Raw genomic sequence first — 21,106 nt, forward strand, 5'->3', positions numbered from 1 at the left:
AAATACTTAATTTGAAGCACCTTGGAAAGGAGATTTTTTGGTATTTTAGAATCTTCAGCTTTGCTTACCTGATTGAAAGTTTGAAGATCTACAAAATCGAGCCCCTTTTCTTCCTTTCTAATACACATCTGCGCCAACCCCTTTAGTAAATTTTATTTTTGTGCCCAAAAGACCCCAGTAGAATTTTGCATAAAATTGACTAATTTCGTCTCATAAACTCTTGGACAATTAAAAGCAAATCATAGTGTAAATGAAGATAGCTTGTGCCAGTGCCTTAATTAAGACTTGTTTTCATCTCATAGGGAAAATTTTCTCATTCCATTCTTAGAGAGCCTTCCACACCTTATCTTGAAGTGACTTGAATACCTAACATTTAGTTTTGAAAATTTGCAAATGTCGACCCAATGAAGTGGAATACCAAATATTCAAAGGCCGATTGAATTTTATGAATCAACTGTGTTGAAGCTTACTAAAAAATGTTATTCATTTGTAAAAGAATTAGCAATAGAAGGCTAAATGACCCTAGCTCTCAATTGCTCAACTATAAAGACCTAACAAAGTTGGTAAGCCCAATATCTTTCTAAATAGTATGAAAAATAGATGATTTCGTAAATTTATATTCAAATAACAAAGATTTTTAATTTTTGGCGTCCATCTTCCCCGCCGTGGAAAAAACCCAAATCTCGTACAATCTTTTCATCTCCTTCGGGTCTGGTCGTCCATTCGAGCTCGGAGCTGTGAAACATGGAAACCCAATCAGAAACCACCGAAGAAACCATAGCCAGCATCAAAGAAAAGCGTCAAGAACTCGAAACTCGCATTCTTGCCCAGCATTCAAGCCAGTTGGAGCTCCTCTCTTCTCTTCAATCTCTGGTTCCTGATATCGTTTCTTCTCTCGACCTCTCTCTCCAGGTCGTTTCCTCCTTCAATGGCCGCCCCTTTACTCCTACACCCATTCTCCCTGAACCCAAAAACAAACCCTCTAAATACCCTTTGTTGACCACTAACTCTGTGCCCCACAAACCCCGCCCTAATCTTCTTCTGTCAGGAGAAGCGAAACCCACGATTCAGAAGAATCAAAATGCGAAGGCGTACCCCGAATCGAATTCCGATCCTAAGCGACCTCGCCAGCAGGACGGGGGGAAGTTCTCGATGGACGATAGTGGAAGCCCTTTGTCGGTTGTGCGGTCGATGGTGGCGGTTTGTTTACTTGAACGGGTGCCTTTTACAACGATTGATTCTTCGACGGTGTTGAGGAAATTGGAGAATGATCAGAAGGCTACAGCGGCGGAGAAGGCGGCGCTGCGGGAAGTAGGCGGTGATTCCGGTGCGATACTGGCGGTGGAGATGGCTTTGAGGTCGATGGCGGAGGATAGCGGTGGGGTTGAGTTGGAGGAGTTTGTAGTGAGTGGGAAGTCTCGAGTGATGGTATTGGGGATTGATCGAACTCGGCTTATGAAGGAACTGCCTGAGAGTGCAAATTTTCAGTTGCAGGAATCGAGTTTGGGAGAGGGTAATTCGAGCCACAATCAGAATCAGCAAGTGGCGAGTGGTGGTGCTGTGGATGTTAATGGCGGAGTTTTTGGGATGGGAGGGCCGATGCCGAGGGCAATACCGGAGATGTGGATGGGGCCTGGAGACCCCAATATGCAGGGACTGACGCCCATGTTTCCGGCAAGTGGACCGGCGGGGGCAATGCCGGGGGCAAGGGGTGCGCCTAGGATGATGGGGATGATGGGGATGCCTCGAGGGATGGGACTCCCACCATTGCACAGGCCATTGATGGGGCCAAATGTGCCCATGGCTGGTCCCAATTCAATGCCGCAGAAGCCTAGAACTGAAGAAGATGACATGAAGGATCTCGAGGCCTTGTTGAGCAAGAAGTCTTTTAGAGAATTGCAAAAGTCAAAGACTGGTGAGGAGCTTTTGGACCTCATTCACCGGCCAACTGCCAGGGAAACTGCTGTGGCTGCAAAGGTATAGAGGTTGCTTTTAAAATATGATGTAAATCTTGGCTTCATTCAAAGTCTGCTATGTTTCTACTCTTTATGTTAGACAAGCCAGTGGTTCATATAGATTGCTTGAAAAGCATGATTTAAATCTTGGTGCATTGCGTATTTTCTGTGGCATGGATTCGATTTTTTTTTTTTTTTTTTTTCTCTATCGTGTTTTTTTCAATAGGAATGATTCTATAGTTTTTTTTTTAGAAGTACTTGGTTTTAAGCACATATAAGGTGCTTTGTAAAGCACATTTGATGGCTTTCCTTCTAATTAATCTTCACAATTTCTTAACTTGTGCTCCAGTTTAAAACTAAAGGTGGTTCACAACTGAAGGAATACTGCTCGTCCTTGACAAAAGAGGACTGCCGGCGTCAATCTGGCTCTTTTATCGCATGTGAGAAGGTTTGTACTAATCTTTCCTTATAATATATAGTGACATGTTTCCACAATTCCAAGTTCTTGGTTCAGGGTGGAGTGGCTCTAATATTTATTCTCAAATTAATGCTGTAAAAGCTGATTTTGCTTATTATTAGTTTTTATTGAGAAATGGATTTGATCATCAGAATAGTAGTTTACCTTCTCGTTTTCATAAAATGATGAAAGTGAATTATATAACTTGTTCATTTTCAAGTTGTCTATAATATGGTTTGTATAATTGCACGTCCCATCGTAGAGGATGCTTATGATAGAAACTAGTTTGCATTTAACCAGAAATGAAAGGAAAACAAATAGGAGCAATTTTTTATCCAATTCAGTGATTTGAGATCCCAAAATCCAGCTCATAGCAAGAATTTTTTCATACAGTTTCTTTCTGCATGGGGCAAAACAATTTAAGTAATTTTTGAAATTCATCCCAACCCTCGATTGATCATCTTCCCTCTGTCTACTTATGCCACACCAGGATGTTACCTTTCGAGCAAAGTGATATTGCTTCCAATTTCTTTTCCTCCTCCAGATGATTGACGATGAAATTAATATTAAATTTAATACAGTTACTTGTCTAGGTCCTGCCTCAAAAATTCACATCTCCACATCCACACTCAGCTTTTCAAACAATGAACTCCCATTCCTCTACTACTACTATTTTCTTCTTTGATATTAAATTGGAAAACCTTTTGTAATTCACCTATAGTATTAGAATTATTCTTCTACTACCAATTCCCCTTGGCTTCCACATCTATTTTTTGAGCTATCAATAGGTGTGTTTGGTGAAATCATTAATCAACTTAAAGGCTTCAGCTTATAGGTTTAGTAAATTTTATTCAACAATACTTTCAACTTCTTCACTCGTGGCCTTGAAATTTCTAGAAGACTTAACAAGTAGAAGTCAAGATTAATTGGAGAGAAAATGACAATATAAGAGTTCCAATCCAGGACCTTGCTATAGAATCTTGTTAAATCACCAATGAATTCAAAAGCTTAAGTGAATGAGTTATGGTAAATTTAATTGTATCAATACTTTTATCATCTTTACCTCATTCCCTCGCACTTCATCACCTCTTCTCCATTTCTCTCTCCAATGACTTGCTTAATGCTTATCAGATTTGCTGTGTAATTTGTGACTTTTTTAAAAAAAAGAAAAAAGAAAAAGCAAGTATGCAATGCTTCTAATTCTATGTTGTCTCCATATTTAAGAAAACATAACCTCAGAATTGACAAACAATATATTTATCCTTAAGTAGAAATTCTCCAACTTATTTCACCGTGTTAAAGTGTTTGACATTGTTGACTCCTCATAAAGAATAGATTAGTCTCTCTATTTATTTCCTAAATACTTTGCAGGTTCATTTTCGGCGAATAATTGCACCACATACGGACATCAATCTGGGTGACTGCTCTTTTCTCGATACTTGTCGTCACATGAAGGTAGATATTAGTTCACGAGGATCGTATGGTAATGATTAATGAAATATCAATACCACTTTCTTTTTGTCTTAAGCAATCCTTCCCCAACACACACATATACACACGCAATATTTGAGGCAGAGAGATTCATTGATCAATGTGGGCATTTTTTGCCAGACATGCAAGTACGTTCATTACGAGCTTGATCCAATTCAAGATGTGCCACCTATGCTGATGGGAGCTGGATCTATTCCTCCTCCCAAATCACTAAAACCTCAGCGAGCTGAATATTGTTCGGAAGTGGAACTTGGTGAACCGCAATGGATTAACTGTGATATTCGTAATTTTAGAATGGATATTTTGGGGCAATTTGGAGTGATTATGGCCGATCCACCGTGGGATATCCATATGGAATTGCCTTATGGGACAATGGCTGATGATGAAATGCGCAATCTTAATGTTCCTGCACTACAGACTGATGGTTTGATTTTTCTTTGGGTCACTGGACGTGCAATGGAACTTGGAAGAGAATGGTGTGTCGTTCTTTCTGTTCTTGTTCAATATACATTTCCTTTGGGGACATTCAATCTTGTTCTATACTCATATTGAAAAAAATGTGTTCTTTCTGAACAATCATTAATGTGCTGCTGAGTAGTTAATAATATGCCGAATTTTTAAATTGAATTTGGGTCACAAGCATATTACTTTGCCTTTGCAGTTTAGAACTATGGGGATACAAGCGTGTTGAGGAGCTTATATGGGTTAAAACAAATCAACTTCAAAGAATTATTAGAACAGGGCGGACAGGCCATTGGCTCAACCATAGCAAGGAGCATTGCCTTGTTGGAATAAAGGGAAACCCAGAAGTTAATAGGAATATTGATACAGATGTTGTTGTTGCCGAAGTTCGAGAAACAAGCCGTAAACCAGATGAGGTCAGTATATCAATCTCTTGCAAAACCTCCCAATCCTCCATTTCTTCTCCAAAAGTACACTTGGAATCTTGGAGTTCAAAATACTAGTCCGGACAATGGTGAGCCATGGGGTTGTACAAAATTGTCTCCTGGCTCTCGTATGTTACAAGAGCAGTGTTTATTGTCAAGTTTTTTCCCCCCTTCTCGGTTCAAGATGAGAAATTCAAGTTTTATACTTTAAAGTTACGCATCATTGCAGATGTACCCTTTGCTTGAGAGGATAAGTCCAAGAACAAGAAAGCTAGAATTGTTTGCTCGGATGCACAACACCCATGCAGGGTATGTTTCACTTATACCATCATTACCATATTTTTCCTTAAACGCTTGAAATGAGTATATTTATTTCAAGAGATGAAACCATTGTAATCATATGCATTATGTTCTCAAAAAACTCGTAACTTGTTTATACAATTGAAGAAACTAATAAATTTGAAATTGTTTGTTCACATTTCACAATTGCATTCACAAAATGGTGGTTGCATGTGAAGAAGTACGGACTGGCTAGTTGGCTAGCGTGTCTATGCTTGACTGGTGTTGGACACTTGGGCGCCCTTTGCCACTTATTGAACATGTACTGGACAGTTAGCATAACAAATTTTTGTTAGACAGTAGTTCAAAGTCGAAATAAATCTTGGATTTGTTAGACAAGTATCGAATACTTGTTAAGTATTACTAAATAGGCACATAATAATATAGGACAAAGAAGTAAAGCTTGAGATTGCAATATATCAAATTCATTTTTTGAACCATATAAATACATAAACTTGTTGGCTTTGAATTGCCTTCTTGTATATATATATATATATATATATATATATATATGATATGTCACCGTGTTGTATCCTTATCCACATCCATAGTTCTTATGCTGCAAGTGATGGTAAATGTTGTTTCTGCTTCGAGTTCGAACTTCTTGTGGCCCCCTTAAACTTGCACATCCTGATGATACTCTGTTGAATTGATTCTTCAGGTGGATATCTCTTGGTAATCAATTGAGTGGAGTGCGATTGGTTGATGAAGGGCTAAGAGCAAGGTTCAAGGCTGCATATCCAAATGTGGAGGTCCAACCGGCGTCCCCTCCAAGGGCTTCCATGGAAATTGATTCTGGGGCTGCTCAACTCAGGAGCCCCTTTGCAGTGTCAGAATCAAAGCCACCATATGGGGGGGACCCTACAATTCCTGAGGTCCCATATGCAGCTGCAGCAGCAGCTACCTCAGATAAAGCAATTGCAGTAGGAGTTGACACGGCTAACTGAATCGAATTCACTCTAATCTATACAACTATATATGAGCTTTTACCTCGTTTCTGTATCATTTTATTATAGTTTTACTTGCGTCTGTATGTTTCTTTTTCTTTATTCATTATTGTTACTATTGTTTTTGTAATGGCGTCTGTATGTTACAATGTTTACATATAGCAAAGTAGGTAAAATGAGACGTAGATGTTAGCCGATATAATTTTGAATAAGAATAGAGAATTTTGTGACGTCTGTCACTCTAGTGGCTAAGATTACGTTTGATGAGTGAATTTATCCGAATTTATCCGAATTGTGTCTTAACATTAATTTGATCATACCTCAACTTTGGAAGTGAAGATACTAAAAACATATAAAATCGTGATCAAATCTGAGATAGAGTTGTATTAAGAGAAATATGACCAAAATTTGTACTACTAGCTATTTAATTTTCTTTCCAACCATGTTCTTACACAAGTTTAAGGATTTTTTTTATCCTAATAGCCTAATTAAATAGGATAAATTACAAGAATGTCTTAAATTCATCATCTTTTTCATGAATGGCCTAATGAGTTATAGTAGTACATGAAAATCAAGCTCAAAAGTCCACAACACTTTTATTAATTTTGACCATTTAAGAAAACTTGAAAAGAGACCAATATGGAAAAAAAAAGTTAGTAAAATGATGTGCATTTAAGGGGCGTGCAGAGTTGTTATATCTGTATTTAGGTATGCAAAGTTATTATGTCTAAGTTCATATGTTGTTTAGGTGTAGGGTTGTTATATCTGAGTTCATGTGAGTTCATGTTTGGGTGTGCAGAGTACATATGTCAGTGCTATATGGTTCAACTTTTGTACTCTATAATAATTTGCTTGTATGAACACTATTTTTTTTAAAAAAATCTTTTATTTTAATTATTATATCCATCCTATTTGGAATAAGATATTGATTGTATTTTTTTTCCAATCTCAAGATATATGAAATTCATTAATTCATTCCCCTCAAATGGCCTTATACACGACCATTTTAGAACTTGCTTAGAAAAATTTGCATCCATAGTTGGTTCTGATAGTCATTTATTAATAGGGCCAATGTTAGGAAGAGTTGTCATTGGGATATGATTGAAAGGAGAGTAAAGACTTATTAATTTTCCATATATTGGGATAGAAACCTAAATCCCTAGGATACAAAAAGAAAAATAGTTTTATTAGGGATGAATTTGAATTAAAATACATTACTACAACTTTATGAGTTATACGATAGTTTAATTAGTAGATTGATAAATTAATCATCTCATCCTTAAATCCATATAGAAAATGTAAGAATTTACATTTGAATTATATTAAAAATCTATAATTTACATTTTTATTATTCTTTTCATAAGTTGGTCAAAGGTATGTGAAAGTTGTTAGCCATAGCTGGTCAAAAGTCCATATTAGTTTCAAAACTTTACTGGGATGGAAATGTTTCAAAGACGGTTTTTAATTCAATAATTTACGTGGTGCAACTAAAATGAATAGTTACTTGTTAAAGACATGATTATATTAATTAAACATTTCAAAGTTATATTAATGACTACAAATGAATAAATTAATTAAAGACATCATTATGTGAATAATTAATTAATTGAAGACGTGATTATATTATAGAAGACAACTTAAAAAATGTTTCAATTTTTTTTAATTGAACATGATTATATTAATTACTAAAATTGAACAAATTAATGAACAAATTGATTAGAATAGTGATAATTGACCATAATTTTTATATTGATAATTTACACTAAAATAATTAAAAATGATTAGTTAATTTGTATATTTATAATTATACTAAAATAATTAAAAAGATTAAATAATATAAAAATCATATTAAAGAGTATAAACAGTTACTATATCAAAGATATGATTTAATTTAGATTAATAATAATAATAATTAATGTGATTTTAACGATTGGATAACTTCCAAAAAAATCCATATCGTTAATTTGAATTTATAAAATTAAATTATCCAAGGGCAATTTGGGTATTACAATTACGGGCAGAATCAAAAGCATCTAAAATTTAAAAATGAATAAACAGTCTATTACACCAAAATTGATAACACAAAAAAATGTCAAACAGTGAAAAATTAATAAACAGTCAATAATACCAAAAAATGTCAAACAGTCCGTGTACACAATGAGGCACAAAAAAAAAAATACAACTAAAATCTCGATGAGGCACACCAAAAAAATACAACTAAAATAGAATATAGGGGAATACAAATAATAATAATAAAAAAAAAAAAGTAACACACTAACAGCAAACTGATTGAATGTTTCGTATTAGTTTGGGCTACATAACAAAACAAAAAACAGAAGTTAGAAAAAATCTACAAGTACTTAAAATGTAGGAAGAGGGATGGAGAGTCTACTAGTTGCCGGATCAAAACACAATGAGGCACCTTACCACCCAACAAAGAACCAAAAGTTAGGAAGTTAATAATATAAAAATAACATAACCAAAGAATAGAAAGTATAGAAGGAGAAATCAAATTAAACAATTCACCGAATTGACAAACTAAATCTCGGACAATGGAGGCTCTAGCAAATAGAGAAGGACCAATGTTGTTATATAGGAAGAGAGGTGGTTGGAGAGGGGTGGTTGTTGAACATTAATAATAGCCCCAACAAATATTTTAAAAAAAAAGTGTGACCGGCCTCAGAATTAAATTCACATCATGTAAATGAACTCAAATCCAATTAATAAGTTGATTGAGTCATTAAAGAAGTGATTGAATGGATCGTGAAAATATGCAAGTGAAATAAAATCAACAAATAATAAAAACAATCATTAATAAAATCAGCAAACAAGTAGAACAATCATTAATAAAGTTGGTGGACAGTTTAATAAATGAAGTAATTAATAATGCATAATATTGAAAACGTGCAAAAAATAATAATAATAATAACTAGGACTAACACATTTCAAGATTCAACGGGGCATTAGGATTAGAACAACAAGATACAGAACATAGAATTAATAGGTAAATTAAACATGGCTAGAAAATCAAATACACAGAATAATAGAGAATGAAAGCATGAAAATGAAAATTTGAAGGAAAAGACAGAGAAGAAGACACAATATTAAAAACGAAACAAATCACAGAATAGAGAATACACATAACAGAGGATCAAGGATCAAATACACAGAACATGAAATACACAAAACATGTTTAGAAAATGAAATACACAGAACTTGTTTAGAAAAATTAATCAGGGCATGAAAATAAAAAACACAGAACAGAGGATCGAGACATGAAATTGAAAATTTCAGGAGAAACAAAACAGAGACTCATCATTGGCCGATTTAGAGTTTAGAAAACGAACCTGAAGTGGACAACGTTCTTCTCCACTAAACGACAATTCCTTCAACCAGTCTGTAACGATCCAAGTTCAAGAGGGGTACATGAATGAACCGATATCACATCTGAATGAGAGAGATCTTGAGGGCATGAAAGAATGGTTAAGAAAGACTTAAAAAATTGAAAATGACTACCTATACCAACAAGGTGCACCTTTCTTTTTGATGGGTCAATCATAAGAACTCCAAAGTTAAGCGTGCTTAGCTTGGAGCAATCCTATGTTGGTTTGTGGGGACAAATTTCACCTTTAAAAAAAGCATTCAAGACAAGGGAGGATGACATAACCAGGTCGTAGGGGATGCAGGAGAATGCCGGGGCCATCAAGGGTCGAATCCGGATTCCGAATCCTGGTCTGAATCCTAGGCCTAGGGCGTTACATAGTCCCTACCATGCATTCAATGATTGACGACCGAAGCAACACGGTGTTGATCGAAAACAAGCCGTAGAGGGAAACAGAGGAGGGAGAGGGAGACATCTGAAAAAGGAGAGAAGGAGAGACGTGTGAGTGAGGAAAAGGGGACATACGAAACACACCCTAATTAATTTTTTTTTTTACCCAAAATTGTTTATTTTTAAAAACCCGTCAAAAAAGGGAATTTTCACATTAACAAGAATCACCTCATCCATTTCTTTTCTAGTTGTCTATTGCTTCTCTCTCTGTTTCTTTTTTTAATTATAGTTTATCGTGTTAGCATTATTATTATATAATATGTGTTATATATTTACAAAATAATTAAATATACTTTTGTATATATGACAAAATATTTGAAATAAATCCTGTATATATATAAAAAAAACGAAACACAAATGAAAACAAAGATTTGTAATCATAATTCTACCTTAAATGCAATCCACCTAAATTGAAAATTCTGAATCTTAAGTCAATATCCAAAAACTATAAAAAAGAAAAAAGAAAAAGAAATATACAAAAACTATTTTTTTAATATCTTAATTATATAATAATACGAATATTAATTATGAGAGAGAATGTGTCTATCATGTCCCTTCATTTTAAGAATATATATCATATTAGGTAATAAATAAAATTAAATAACAACAAATTTTTCGGATTCATGGTTATCTAAAATATACCTTAGAACATTTTATTAGCTATTTGAAAATATTCTAACAAATATATGAAATATACCACAATATATAAATTAGAGATTCCCATTTCGTTTTTCATGTTGACTTTTGATATTATGTGAAATATTCCATTGTTTGTTCACTTGTGCATGTAATATATTCCATTGTTTATTTGGAACAATTCTAAAAAACATATGAAATATATTGGTAAATGTATTTGATGTCTGACTAAATATTCATGGTTATTTTTAAATATACCTTAGAACTCAAATATGTCTTGATATGTCAATATATTTCATTGTTTATTTGATGTATATATCCTAAGTATTATGATATATATATATGCATTTCTAATTAGGTATCGATATTCCGTTGCTCTCATATGTATATGTTTATACCTTGGAACATTATTTTAAATGTTTGTAAATATTCAAACAAATATGAAATATACTAGTAAAATGGTAAGACATCTTTAAATATTCTAACGTATTTTTAAATATACTAGCAAAATGATATATATATATATATATATATCATAGTTTAGATTCATGGTTATTTTGAAATATACATTAGAATATTTTTCTTAGATGTTTGCAAATATTATAAACAATATATGAAATATACTAGCAAGATTGAAAACGAATATACATATTTCACAAATGAACTTAATTTTCAATATATATCAGTGTATATATCATAATAAAGAAAGTCCCAATAAAAAATCGAAGATATATATCACAATATATATTGAAAAATCACCTTATATATCGAAAAATCACCTTTTATATATATATCACAATATATATATAAAAAAACCACCCTATATTTTGAAAACGAAATCACCATAAAATGGTATATATATATATAAAAAAAAAGCCCCATATGACAGTATTTATAAAATAAAATTATCCTATATATCATCGTCGACCGTCATCATTCAAAACCCCACGCAGGTGGTTCATTCGCATTGTCTCTGCTCGTCCCACGTTGGATCTGCTTGCCTATGTTGGAAAAATCACCCTACGCCAGATCTCATAGCCCGACGCTGAAAAAAATGGCACGCGCAAGATTTGCTCGCCACATGCTGGAAGATGCGTCGAATCTGCTCGTCTCACGTTGGAAGTTTAGCCACATGTTGGATCTCCTAGCCCGATGCCGAAAAAAATGCCCCACGGCAAACCTGCTAGCTACACGCCGAAAGATACGTTGAATCTGCTCGCTCCGCGTTGGAAGTTTCGCTCCATGCGTCGGATCTAAGGAAGAAGATGACAACAGCTAGTTAGTGGCCCAAACTAAGGGAGGCAATAGTTGGATCTTGGCTGGCACGTCGTCGACGATGGCAAAGTGGACGGAGGGAGGGAGGCGACGGCCGAAAGATGAGAGAGAGAGTTTTGAGAGAGAAATTTGAGAGAGAAATTGAAGAAAATGAAGTGTGGGTTGGATATGAAAAAGATGAGAAAAATGAAATTATTAAAAAGAAATCATTAATAGAGCGTGGATGAAATGAAAACCTTTCTCTTTTATATTTTTTATTTTCTTTTAGTGTTTGAAGGGTTAAATAGTAAAAAACCACTTACTTTCTTGAAAACACAGAGCACAATGTGACATTTATAAAAAAAATGAAAAATTCAAGACATAGGTATAATATTGGATTATAATCAAGACTATATGGGTAAAAACCCTAATATAAGTCTTACCAATGTTCTTTATTGAATGAAAGGGTAAATTGATATAAGTTGAGTCTATTCGATATAATTAATAATGTTTAGAAATATAAAGAAGTTTTTTTTAAAATAAAATAAAATAAAATACACAATGTATATAACCTTTATATGTCGGTTAAATTATATGGGGATGGGAAACAGTTCCACAAAGAAGTTGAGATCCGCAATTGGGCAAGAGCTGGCTGGCATATGGAAATTGGAAATGCCACGACCAAAATTATGGGGCGGCGTGGGAATGTGTTTTACAACTTAAAAATAACTCTCTCTTCAAGGAAACACCATCAAAAGAATAAGCAAAAGCAAAAGCAAAAGCAAACATCAGGCAAATGGGTCATGTACATTAAAAAACATCATTCGTATTCAAATTCAAATTTCATCTAAAAACAATAGTAATGGTAATAGTACAAGGATGATGATTGTGAAAAAGAATTCCCTAAATCTCAATCTTGAACTCATGCAAGCAAAACCACTACTCCAGCAAAAGCTGCAGCAACGAGAGCAGGAGGAAGAAAAAGGCTTTTTGTAAGCAAGGAAGAGGATGAAGAACTGGAATTGGCATTAGGAGCTGCTGGGATTCCACCAAAAACTGTGGGGTAAGAGGGAGAGATCTCAGGAAGTGCACCATCAGAAGAGGGAGCACTTGCAGAAGAACCATTTCCAGAAAGAACAGAAATATGAAGCTTCTGATTCTTCTCACAATGACCTGCAACTCCACTTGTGAAGAACAAATCCCCATAATCAGTAATGTTGAAAAGAGAGTTGCCATCTTTCATGTACAAGATTGGATCCTTGAGATTGCAACTGTTGTAAGATTCTTTTGTAACTTGAATCACTGAATCTTGGCTTGGCGGATACAAGAACACTGCAATCCGCCATGAAAATCAGAAATGAAAGCTTTAAGGAAGTAGAAAGAGGGAAATGTGAAACATAGAAGCACTTACTGAGAGAATCACCAATCTTGAGAGAGTGATATTTAGACCAATACATGTAGATCTGTGAGTTTTCTGTAGCGGGAAGACCCCAAGCATCCAAATCTCCAACTTTGTACTGATAGCAGATTACACTATGGATCTGCAATAACATCATGAGTTGAAGAACAAACCCAAATCTAAAGCTCTTAAGAATCGCCATAATAGCTTCTTAGCTTTGTCTCAATATCTCAATCCACCACCGCCACTTTTGTTCTTTTTTTTGCTTTTCCTTTCTTCAGATCTACCTGATTCTTGAGAGCCAAAGAGGACCCTTTTAAAAGGGTAGTTTTTACATTACATCTTGCTGCTGTAAAGTATGGCAGCAGACATAGGAGATGCCAAAAGGACACAAACTGAAAGGGGATTTTACTCCTATGCCCCCCACTTCTTAAACTCCTATATTGCTCTTTATCTTGCATTTCAGAGGGCTAAGATGGGGAAAAGAGACAAACATTGACCAATGATGGCACGTGATCCTGACCAATGAAAACAGAGAGCACTCAAAGCCAACCTGTCTCCTTTCACATGGCTTTGTGATATTATACAGTACCAAATTTCAGTTCATGATTACCAATTCAATACCAAGATGAAGATGCAAAACTAAAGGGATAGAGAAGTCAAAAGCTAGGCCATGAGGCGTCCTATAGCAACATGTGTGCGCTCAATGAACCGACAATTGAAATTATGCTGCGGGCAGGTGTTACTTATAAGTTAATTGTTCTTGTTTTTGTAATTTTGAGCCTCATTTGCTCGCGTTGGTTTTAATTGTTTTGGTGCTCTACCGTCCTTTTCTGCTCAAGAAGTGTATGAGACCTGTTGGGAGTCTTATTTATTGGATTGGTTGTCCTCTATTCTCCGTGAAGATTGCGTTAGTGTTGAGCTGTTTTAATGAAGTTTGCTTGAAAAAAAAAAGGCTAGGCCATGAGACAGAGTTTCAGCAGAGCAGAAGAAAGTAAAACTGAAAATGTCTGTACATACAAAAACTGAACAGATAAGAAATAGCATATTCTCACATATGAGCATAGTTCATAATATACTCATCAAGAAATGCAACTCAAAACTCTACTCTATGTACTTGAAACAAAAAGAAAATGACCAAAAAGATCAAGCATTGTCAAAGAAAAGGAAAACAAAAAGTGGTTTCATTCGCTCCAATACTTATCTTCTTCATCCTCTTCCTTGTGAGTGAGAGGTTGATCCTCATCCTCATAGCTATCCATTTCGCTCATTCTAAACTTCCTCACATCCTCAACAGCAGCACTGCGAAACAAACCCAAATCAACAGCCCCAGAAATCATTTGATATCCACGCCTTTTCATGTCAATTGGCCCATCGTGAGGCATTGAGAAACCAGCCAGGAATGAACCCTTTTCGCCATTTTCAATTTGGCTCTCCAAAACAGCCTTCTCTGCCTTTCTCATCATCTCCTTCACCTTCTTATGTCCAGGGTCCCATAGATATCCCATGCTCCCACTCATATCCAATGGCCCCATTTGAATACAATCAACCCCATCAACTTCCATTATCTCATCAATCTTCTTCACTGCTTGCTCCGATTCCACCTGACACATAATCAGCAATTCGTCCTCGTAGTTAGTTAAATAGCCTTCGTCAATGCCGTATTTTGATGCTCTAACCACCGGATGGGCCGATCCTCGGACTCCGGCGGGTGGGAATCTGCAATATGAAACAGCCTTTTTCGCCTCTTTAGAGGAATCAATCATCGGAAACATAATCCCTTGAGGGCCTAAATCTAGCGCTTTTTTGGCCCAGGTAGCGGAGTTCTCCGGGATCCGGAGAATGGCTGGAGTTTGGGCGGCGGCGAGGGCGTGGAGACAGGGGAGGGCATCGGAGATTCCGCCGTAGCCGTGCTCCATGTCGACGACGACGAAGTCGTATCCGGAGAGGCCGGCGATCTCGGCGAGAGAAGGGGAGAAGGAGAGGAGGAAAAGGCCGTAAAGGGTGTCGCCATTGCGGAGACGGGACTTCAATGTCCGATTTCCGGCGGGTAAAGGGGCGGCCAAGGAGTCAGAGGAGTCAATGGGAGAAAAATTTGAGGAGTTAGAGGAGGAAATGGGGAATAGGGTTGTGAAAGAAGAAGATTTGGGGAATGGAGGAGATAGAAATGAAATGGAGGGAGAGAAAGAAAGGGATTTGTAAATGGGGTGAAGCTTGGAAGAAGAAAGGAAAGGAGCAGTAATGGTGAAGGAAGAGGGAATAGCCATTGTTGGGAGAGCAGAGGAGATCAGTTTGGTCAATTCTCACTCTGTGAGACGAGGAAGAAGATGAGTTTGGCTTAGGGTTTTATTTTTATTTTTATTATATATATTTTTTTTGGGTTAAAACATCATTTTTTTTCCTTTATAATTACATCTCAATTTAGTCCCATTTTAATTCCAGAGCTTTTAATAAATCTTAGTCAATTTTGATTGAAATTTGTTGGATACGATAAAATATAATATAATATAAAAATAAAATAAATAAATATTATATTAAATTAAATATAATATATAAATATATAAAATAAATAAATAATAAAAGTAAATAAAATACAAATGATAGATTTCTCCACTTCCTCCAATTTTTTTTAGATTTTGCTCAACGTGTGTATTACAAAATCTACCAAACGTCACTATTTATATGCAATTGGAAATGGATTACATGGATACTAATAATATATAATGTTGAGACACATAGACAATACTTTCAGAAATGAAGGACATGAGCATCTAATGAGCATATGTTATCATAATATTTATAATAATCCCTTAGATGCCCATTATATATATGAAATATGTCTCGTTAAAATCTTATTAGAAAAAAATCCACTGGAAAAAAATCTTAATGAAGGAAAAAGAGTACATATTTCATATAATCTAATACTTTTAAAAAAAATATAGTATATTTACTTCCCTTATAGAAACATCACTTGATATCTCCGAACCGCCGCATTCCAATATTTTGCACCAATTTCTCAAAGGTTGCGATTGGTAATGATTTTGTAAATAAGTCTACTAAGTTATCCTTCGAACAAATTTGTTGTATAGTGATATCACCATTTTCTTCAAGATCATAAGTGTAGAAAAGTTTTGGTGAAATATGATTTGTTCTATCTCCTTTAATATATCCTCCATTGATTTTGGATATGCATGTTGTGTTGTCTTCGTATAATAATGTTGGTAGATTTTTACTAGAAGACAAACCACATGTTCCACGAATGTGTTGAATCATTGTTCTCAGTCATACACATTCTCGACTAGCCTCGTGAATTGCAAGAATTTTAGCATGATTTGAGGAAGTAGTCATTATGGTTTGTTTCAGTGATCTTCATGAAATAAAAAATTTTCTCCTTGTACTAAGTAATTTGTTTAAAATCTAGTTTGTAAAGGTTAGATAACTAACCTGCATTTTCATAACCAACTAGATTATAACTAGATTTATTAGAATAAAATAAATTAATGTAAACTAATTCTCAAGTAAAACTATCATATGTTTAACTCTACTCCAATATCTTCTTTTGGAGGAATATTATATATGTAACAAAATTACTTAAAAATAGTACAAAGTGCAGTATATAAACTAGTTGTGCTATATAAATGCACTTATTTCTCAAATTTTATGGTTCTTCAAAGCCTAACATTTTTCATCATCTTTCTAAGATCAGATGATATATCCTTTCCACATCTAGTGAATGACCACCATAGGAGTATTCAATGATGTACATAATCTACAAAAGATCTTCAATGTATAAATTAATTCAATTTCATTTGCTCTATGCTATATTTGCAAGCTACAACAAAATTTACCATCTCAATTTCTTTCTTCAGAAATTCTATTGTTTTTTAAATATCTTCAGAAGTTTCTACTCAAATCATCAACATACAGTAAATCTCAGGTTGTGATTTCTTTATAAAAAGATATGGACAAATAGGATTATTTTTGTATCATCATACCAACAAATATTGAATAAGATTATTATATTACATTTGTTAGGAATATTTTATTAGAATCTCTATGATATATATATATAATTCTCTAGTATTTGAATTATAAGATAATGGTACCTTTAATTCTTCAGGAATTTTCATAAATAAATATCATTATTAAGAGATTCATATACATGTTGTATGATTGCATCCATAAGATTTATATTAAACTTTTCATACACAATCAGATAAACTGAGTATCTCATGTTTTTGTATACCAACAATTAAAGAATATGTTTTCTTATAATTAATATCAGTCTATTGCGAGAACTATTGTGGGATCTGTGTCGCTTTATATCTTGTGACTTCACTCTATTTGTTTTACAAATACTTCACTTGTATCCCACATGTTTGACATTCTCTGATGTCTGGACAACTAGTCCTCATGATTTGAAAAATGAGTTTATTTATATTGGATTGTTTCTTTCCACATAAGTCAATCCTTTCTATGTCGATATCTTTCATACTCACTTTCATGAATAATATCATGGTAACATTGTACGCAAAAATGTTGTCAACTTATATGGTTCCATAATTTATTGAGATCTCATTATTTGTTGAGGTTGATGTCCTAAATCTCGTAGGGTTATATAGTTTGTAATTGTATTGTACAAACATTTTATTTTTTTAATAAAATTTGAGATGTTTTATTTGACATTTAATAGCATTAAACCCACAAACCAATAAACTAACATCCAAGGTTATCATTTGTAGTTTAAACATGTATGTGGAGATATACGGGTTGATCATATTTAAGTGATAACCTAGATGGTCTGTAATAGATGGATAAGGTTGGATACCTTATCTTGGTGATACTACGAATACAGCTCACTTTGTAGATATTACAATTGTTGTAAAGTGCTACAAATGATATGATCCTGATAATTCATGTGGAGACATGTGAGCAGGGTTATAAAAAGGAGTTTGTATAAGACCGAGCCACGAAATGACTAGTCTTGTTATATAACGCCATTCATAATAGAGACTTACATTTCACCAGGATGACCATAGGTGACATGACCTAAATCTTGAATGAGTTGTGAACTCCTGCCTATGAAGGCCACTATTGGGGTTGGTGTCCTAAATCTCGTAGTGTTTTATAGTTTGTAATTATATTATACAAATATTTTATTTATTTAATAAAATATGAGACGTTTTATTTGACATTTAGTAACATTAAACCCACAAACGAATAAACTAACATCCAAGGTTATCATATGTAGCTTAAATATATATAGAGACATATAGGTGGATCATGTTTAAGTGATAACTTAAATGGTCTGTAATAGATGGATAAGGTTGGATACCTTATCCTGGTTTCACTACGAGTACGACCCGCTTTGTAGATGTTATGATTGTAGTAAAGTGCTACAAATGATCTAATCCTGATAATTCATATGGAGACATGTGAGTGGGGATATTCTATACAAAGGAGTTTGTATAAGACCGGACCACAAAATGATTAGTCTCATTATATAATACCGTTCATAATAGACTTACATTTCACCAAGAAGACCATAGGTGACATGACCTGAATCTTGAGTGAGTTGTGAACTCCTGCCTATGAAGGCGGTCCTTTGATTTGTATGGATAAAAGAGCCAAATCGCTGACTCAACAAGCCTACTATTTTGGGGATTGAGGAGCTGATAATACAGCTACACAAGACGAAATTTACTTATTCTCCAATGTCGAGAAAGGTTGATTATGGGGCTTGAACAATGTGGTATCACGCCCTTTCTTGGCTCGATAGGGGTTTTGGTCATAGTTGAACTATGACTTATCGTTCATTAGAGGAATCCGTGGTACTTAAGAAGTTAGATGTAACTATCAGGGCAAAACAGTAATTTTTTCCTAGCTATACTTACGAGCAATTTGTGAAGGATCATCGCGATGTTGACTGGTTATATTCAATAGACACAGAAATATATCTATAATGCGAAGAGTTCAGTTGTCGGTTTTTACTAGAGTGCCCGACAATTAATGAATGTTGAATAATTTAATTAAAGAGTTTAATTAATTATTCAAGTACTAATAGAGCTTCAATTTACAGGTTCATGAGGTCCCCTCTGTAGCTCAACAGGGATTAAATGAGAATCAATTTTAGAATAATTTGAATCGTTCAAATTAATTGAGGGAATTAATCATATGTGATACAGTTAATTTTAATTTAAATATATATGATATAATTAGTATAATATATTTAATACATTATAGTATAAAATTTATTTGAGAGGAGATAAATATTTGAATTTGATTCAAATATTAATTATGTGAATTGGATTCATATAATTAAGTTTAATATAAATAGGATTTATATTAAATATCATGCATTATTGAAAGAATGAAAACTATAGGTTATATTGTATTTGATACAATATTAAACTGTAGGTTATGTGTTATATTAGATATAACATATAATTTAATATATATTAGATGATAAAGTGGTTATCATATATTTATATATTATTTTTTAAAAAAATTATTTTGAAAATGGTTTTGGGAGGGAGTTGTAATTCTTTTCCTCCTATTTCTCTCTATTTTAGTGCATGTGTGGATGTAGTGCTCAATAGACTTCCAGAATTTCGAAAAGAGATAGAAGTTTTTCTCTTAAAAAACAGCTTTTCCTCCCAATCACTTCATCTCTTCAAAAAACTTAAGAGCCCACAACTCTTTAGTGATTCTCATTCCATTAGAGATACATAGGGCTCTTTTCGTGGTGGTGGTCATTTGGTTCGAGTTTGTTCGTGACAATTCCAAAGAAAGGAAATACGTGAATAATGGTTCTTCAAGGGTAAGTCTTCTCTCACCCTAATTCTCTCATTTCCTTTTTGTTTGCATGCTGTAAATTTATGATTATGCATAACATTTGTACTCTGTAAAGATAAATTTTGGATCGATCTCCATGCTTTTGCTCAAGGACCTTCAATGGGTTTCAGAACAGGTTTTGATCCCCAATTTTTATTGTTCCAGATTTTAATTTTACAGAATTGGTGGGTAGCATTATGTATATGTTCATGTGATGAATGTTTGTGAATGTGAATGGTTTACGATTATTGGATGTTTTTGGGATTGGACTATTTAGATTTATCGCTTTCAATTTACAAATTGGTTTGTAAAGGCTTCTGTTTTGGACATTATTGTTTGTGATCGAATCTATAATTTAAAGTTTTGAGTCGCTCGTGCTGTTCCCGGTGTGTTTCAGAGGAAAAACAAAGCAACACTAGGATGAGGAAGAGATTGCTCAGTGTTTGCTAAGAGATCGCGTAGTGTTTGCTAAGAGATCTCTTAGTGTTTGCTAAGAGATCGTTGATGGGTGGTTCGGTTTGAGCGGTTCAAGGCCCGATTCACTTGTTTCGAATTGGTTGACTATTATTTTGTAATAGTTAGATTTTTTAATTAATTAAATTAATATAAATGTTATATTAATTTAATTAATTGTTAAAGTGTCTAATCTCGGTCTAATTATTATTATTTAAAATTATGCATTTGATGTATGATTTATATTTATTATTATATGTCATAATGTATATTATATAGTAAAAACCCCACCATAGGTCATGCATTTAATTTTATGCATCATTTATATTATAAATATTATAATATATATAGTTGCATGATTTAATTAATATAGCATGCTCATGCATTATATAATATAAGTGTTATACTATATGTTTGCATGCATTAATAACATTGCCATATTCGGATTGGTGTCATAATTCTCCCGGGATCTCGTAGTTTATAAACTGTACACATTGTTATGAATAAAATAAGAGTTATTTTATTTGGCATTTACTCATATCCAATAAATAAAGCTCCATGGTTATTATAGGAAAACTTAAGCATGTATATGAGATATGCAAGTGGATCATGCCTTAAGTGA

General features: G+C 34.0%; 3 protein-coding genes across 3 annotated transcripts; 1 reads left to right on the forward strand and 2 right to left on the reverse strand.

The window, feature by feature from the left end:
- Positions 1 to 481: 481 nt before the first annotated feature.
- MTA (mRNAadenosine methylase) lies at positions 482 to 6,306 on the forward strand. The gene is made up of 7 exons (XM_039020664.2): positions 482 to 1,977; positions 2,305 to 2,403; positions 3,784 to 3,867; positions 4,024 to 4,379; positions 4,565 to 4,781; positions 5,020 to 5,099; positions 5,791 to 6,306. Exons 1-7 carry the CDS (start codon positions 745 to 747, stop codon positions 6,074 to 6,076), a joined length of 2,355 nt encoding a protein of 784 aa, XP_038876592.1. The 5' UTR covers positions 482 to 744; the 3' UTR covers positions 6,077 to 6,306.
- A 6,298-nt stretch (positions 6,307 to 12,604) lies between these two features.
- On the reverse strand, positions 12,605 to 13,537 carry ENODL8 (early nodulin-like protein 8). Its single transcript, XM_039020679.2, has 2 exons — positions 13,210 to 13,537; positions 12,605 to 13,130 (listed from the first exon to the last, which is right to left on the reverse strand). Exons 1-2 carry the CDS (start codon positions 13,397 to 13,399, stop codon positions 12,721 to 12,723), a joined length of 600 nt encoding a protein of 199 aa, XP_038876607.1. The 5' UTR covers positions 13,400 to 13,537; the 3' UTR covers positions 12,605 to 12,720.
- Positions 13,538 to 14,171: 634 nt separating this feature from the next.
- LOC120069020 (Phosphoenolpyruvate carboxylase family protein) lies at positions 14,172 to 15,598 on the reverse strand. The gene has a single exon (XM_039020678.2). It carries the CDS (start codon positions 15,462 to 15,464, stop codon positions 14,382 to 14,384), a length of 1,083 nt encoding a protein of 360 aa, XP_038876606.1. The 5' UTR covers positions 15,465 to 15,598; the 3' UTR covers positions 14,172 to 14,381.
- Between the last annotated feature and the right edge of the window lie 5,508 nt (positions 15,599 to 21,106).

Source organism: Benincasa hispida, chromosome 11 (genome assembly GCF_027475165.1).
Source record: "Benincasa hispida cultivar pf3 chromosome 11, pf3_genome.v1.1, whole genome shotgun sequence".
In the NCBI taxonomy this organism is placed as follows: domain Eukaryota; kingdom Viridiplantae; phylum Streptophyta; class Magnoliopsida; order Cucurbitales; family Cucurbitaceae; genus Benincasa; species Benincasa hispida.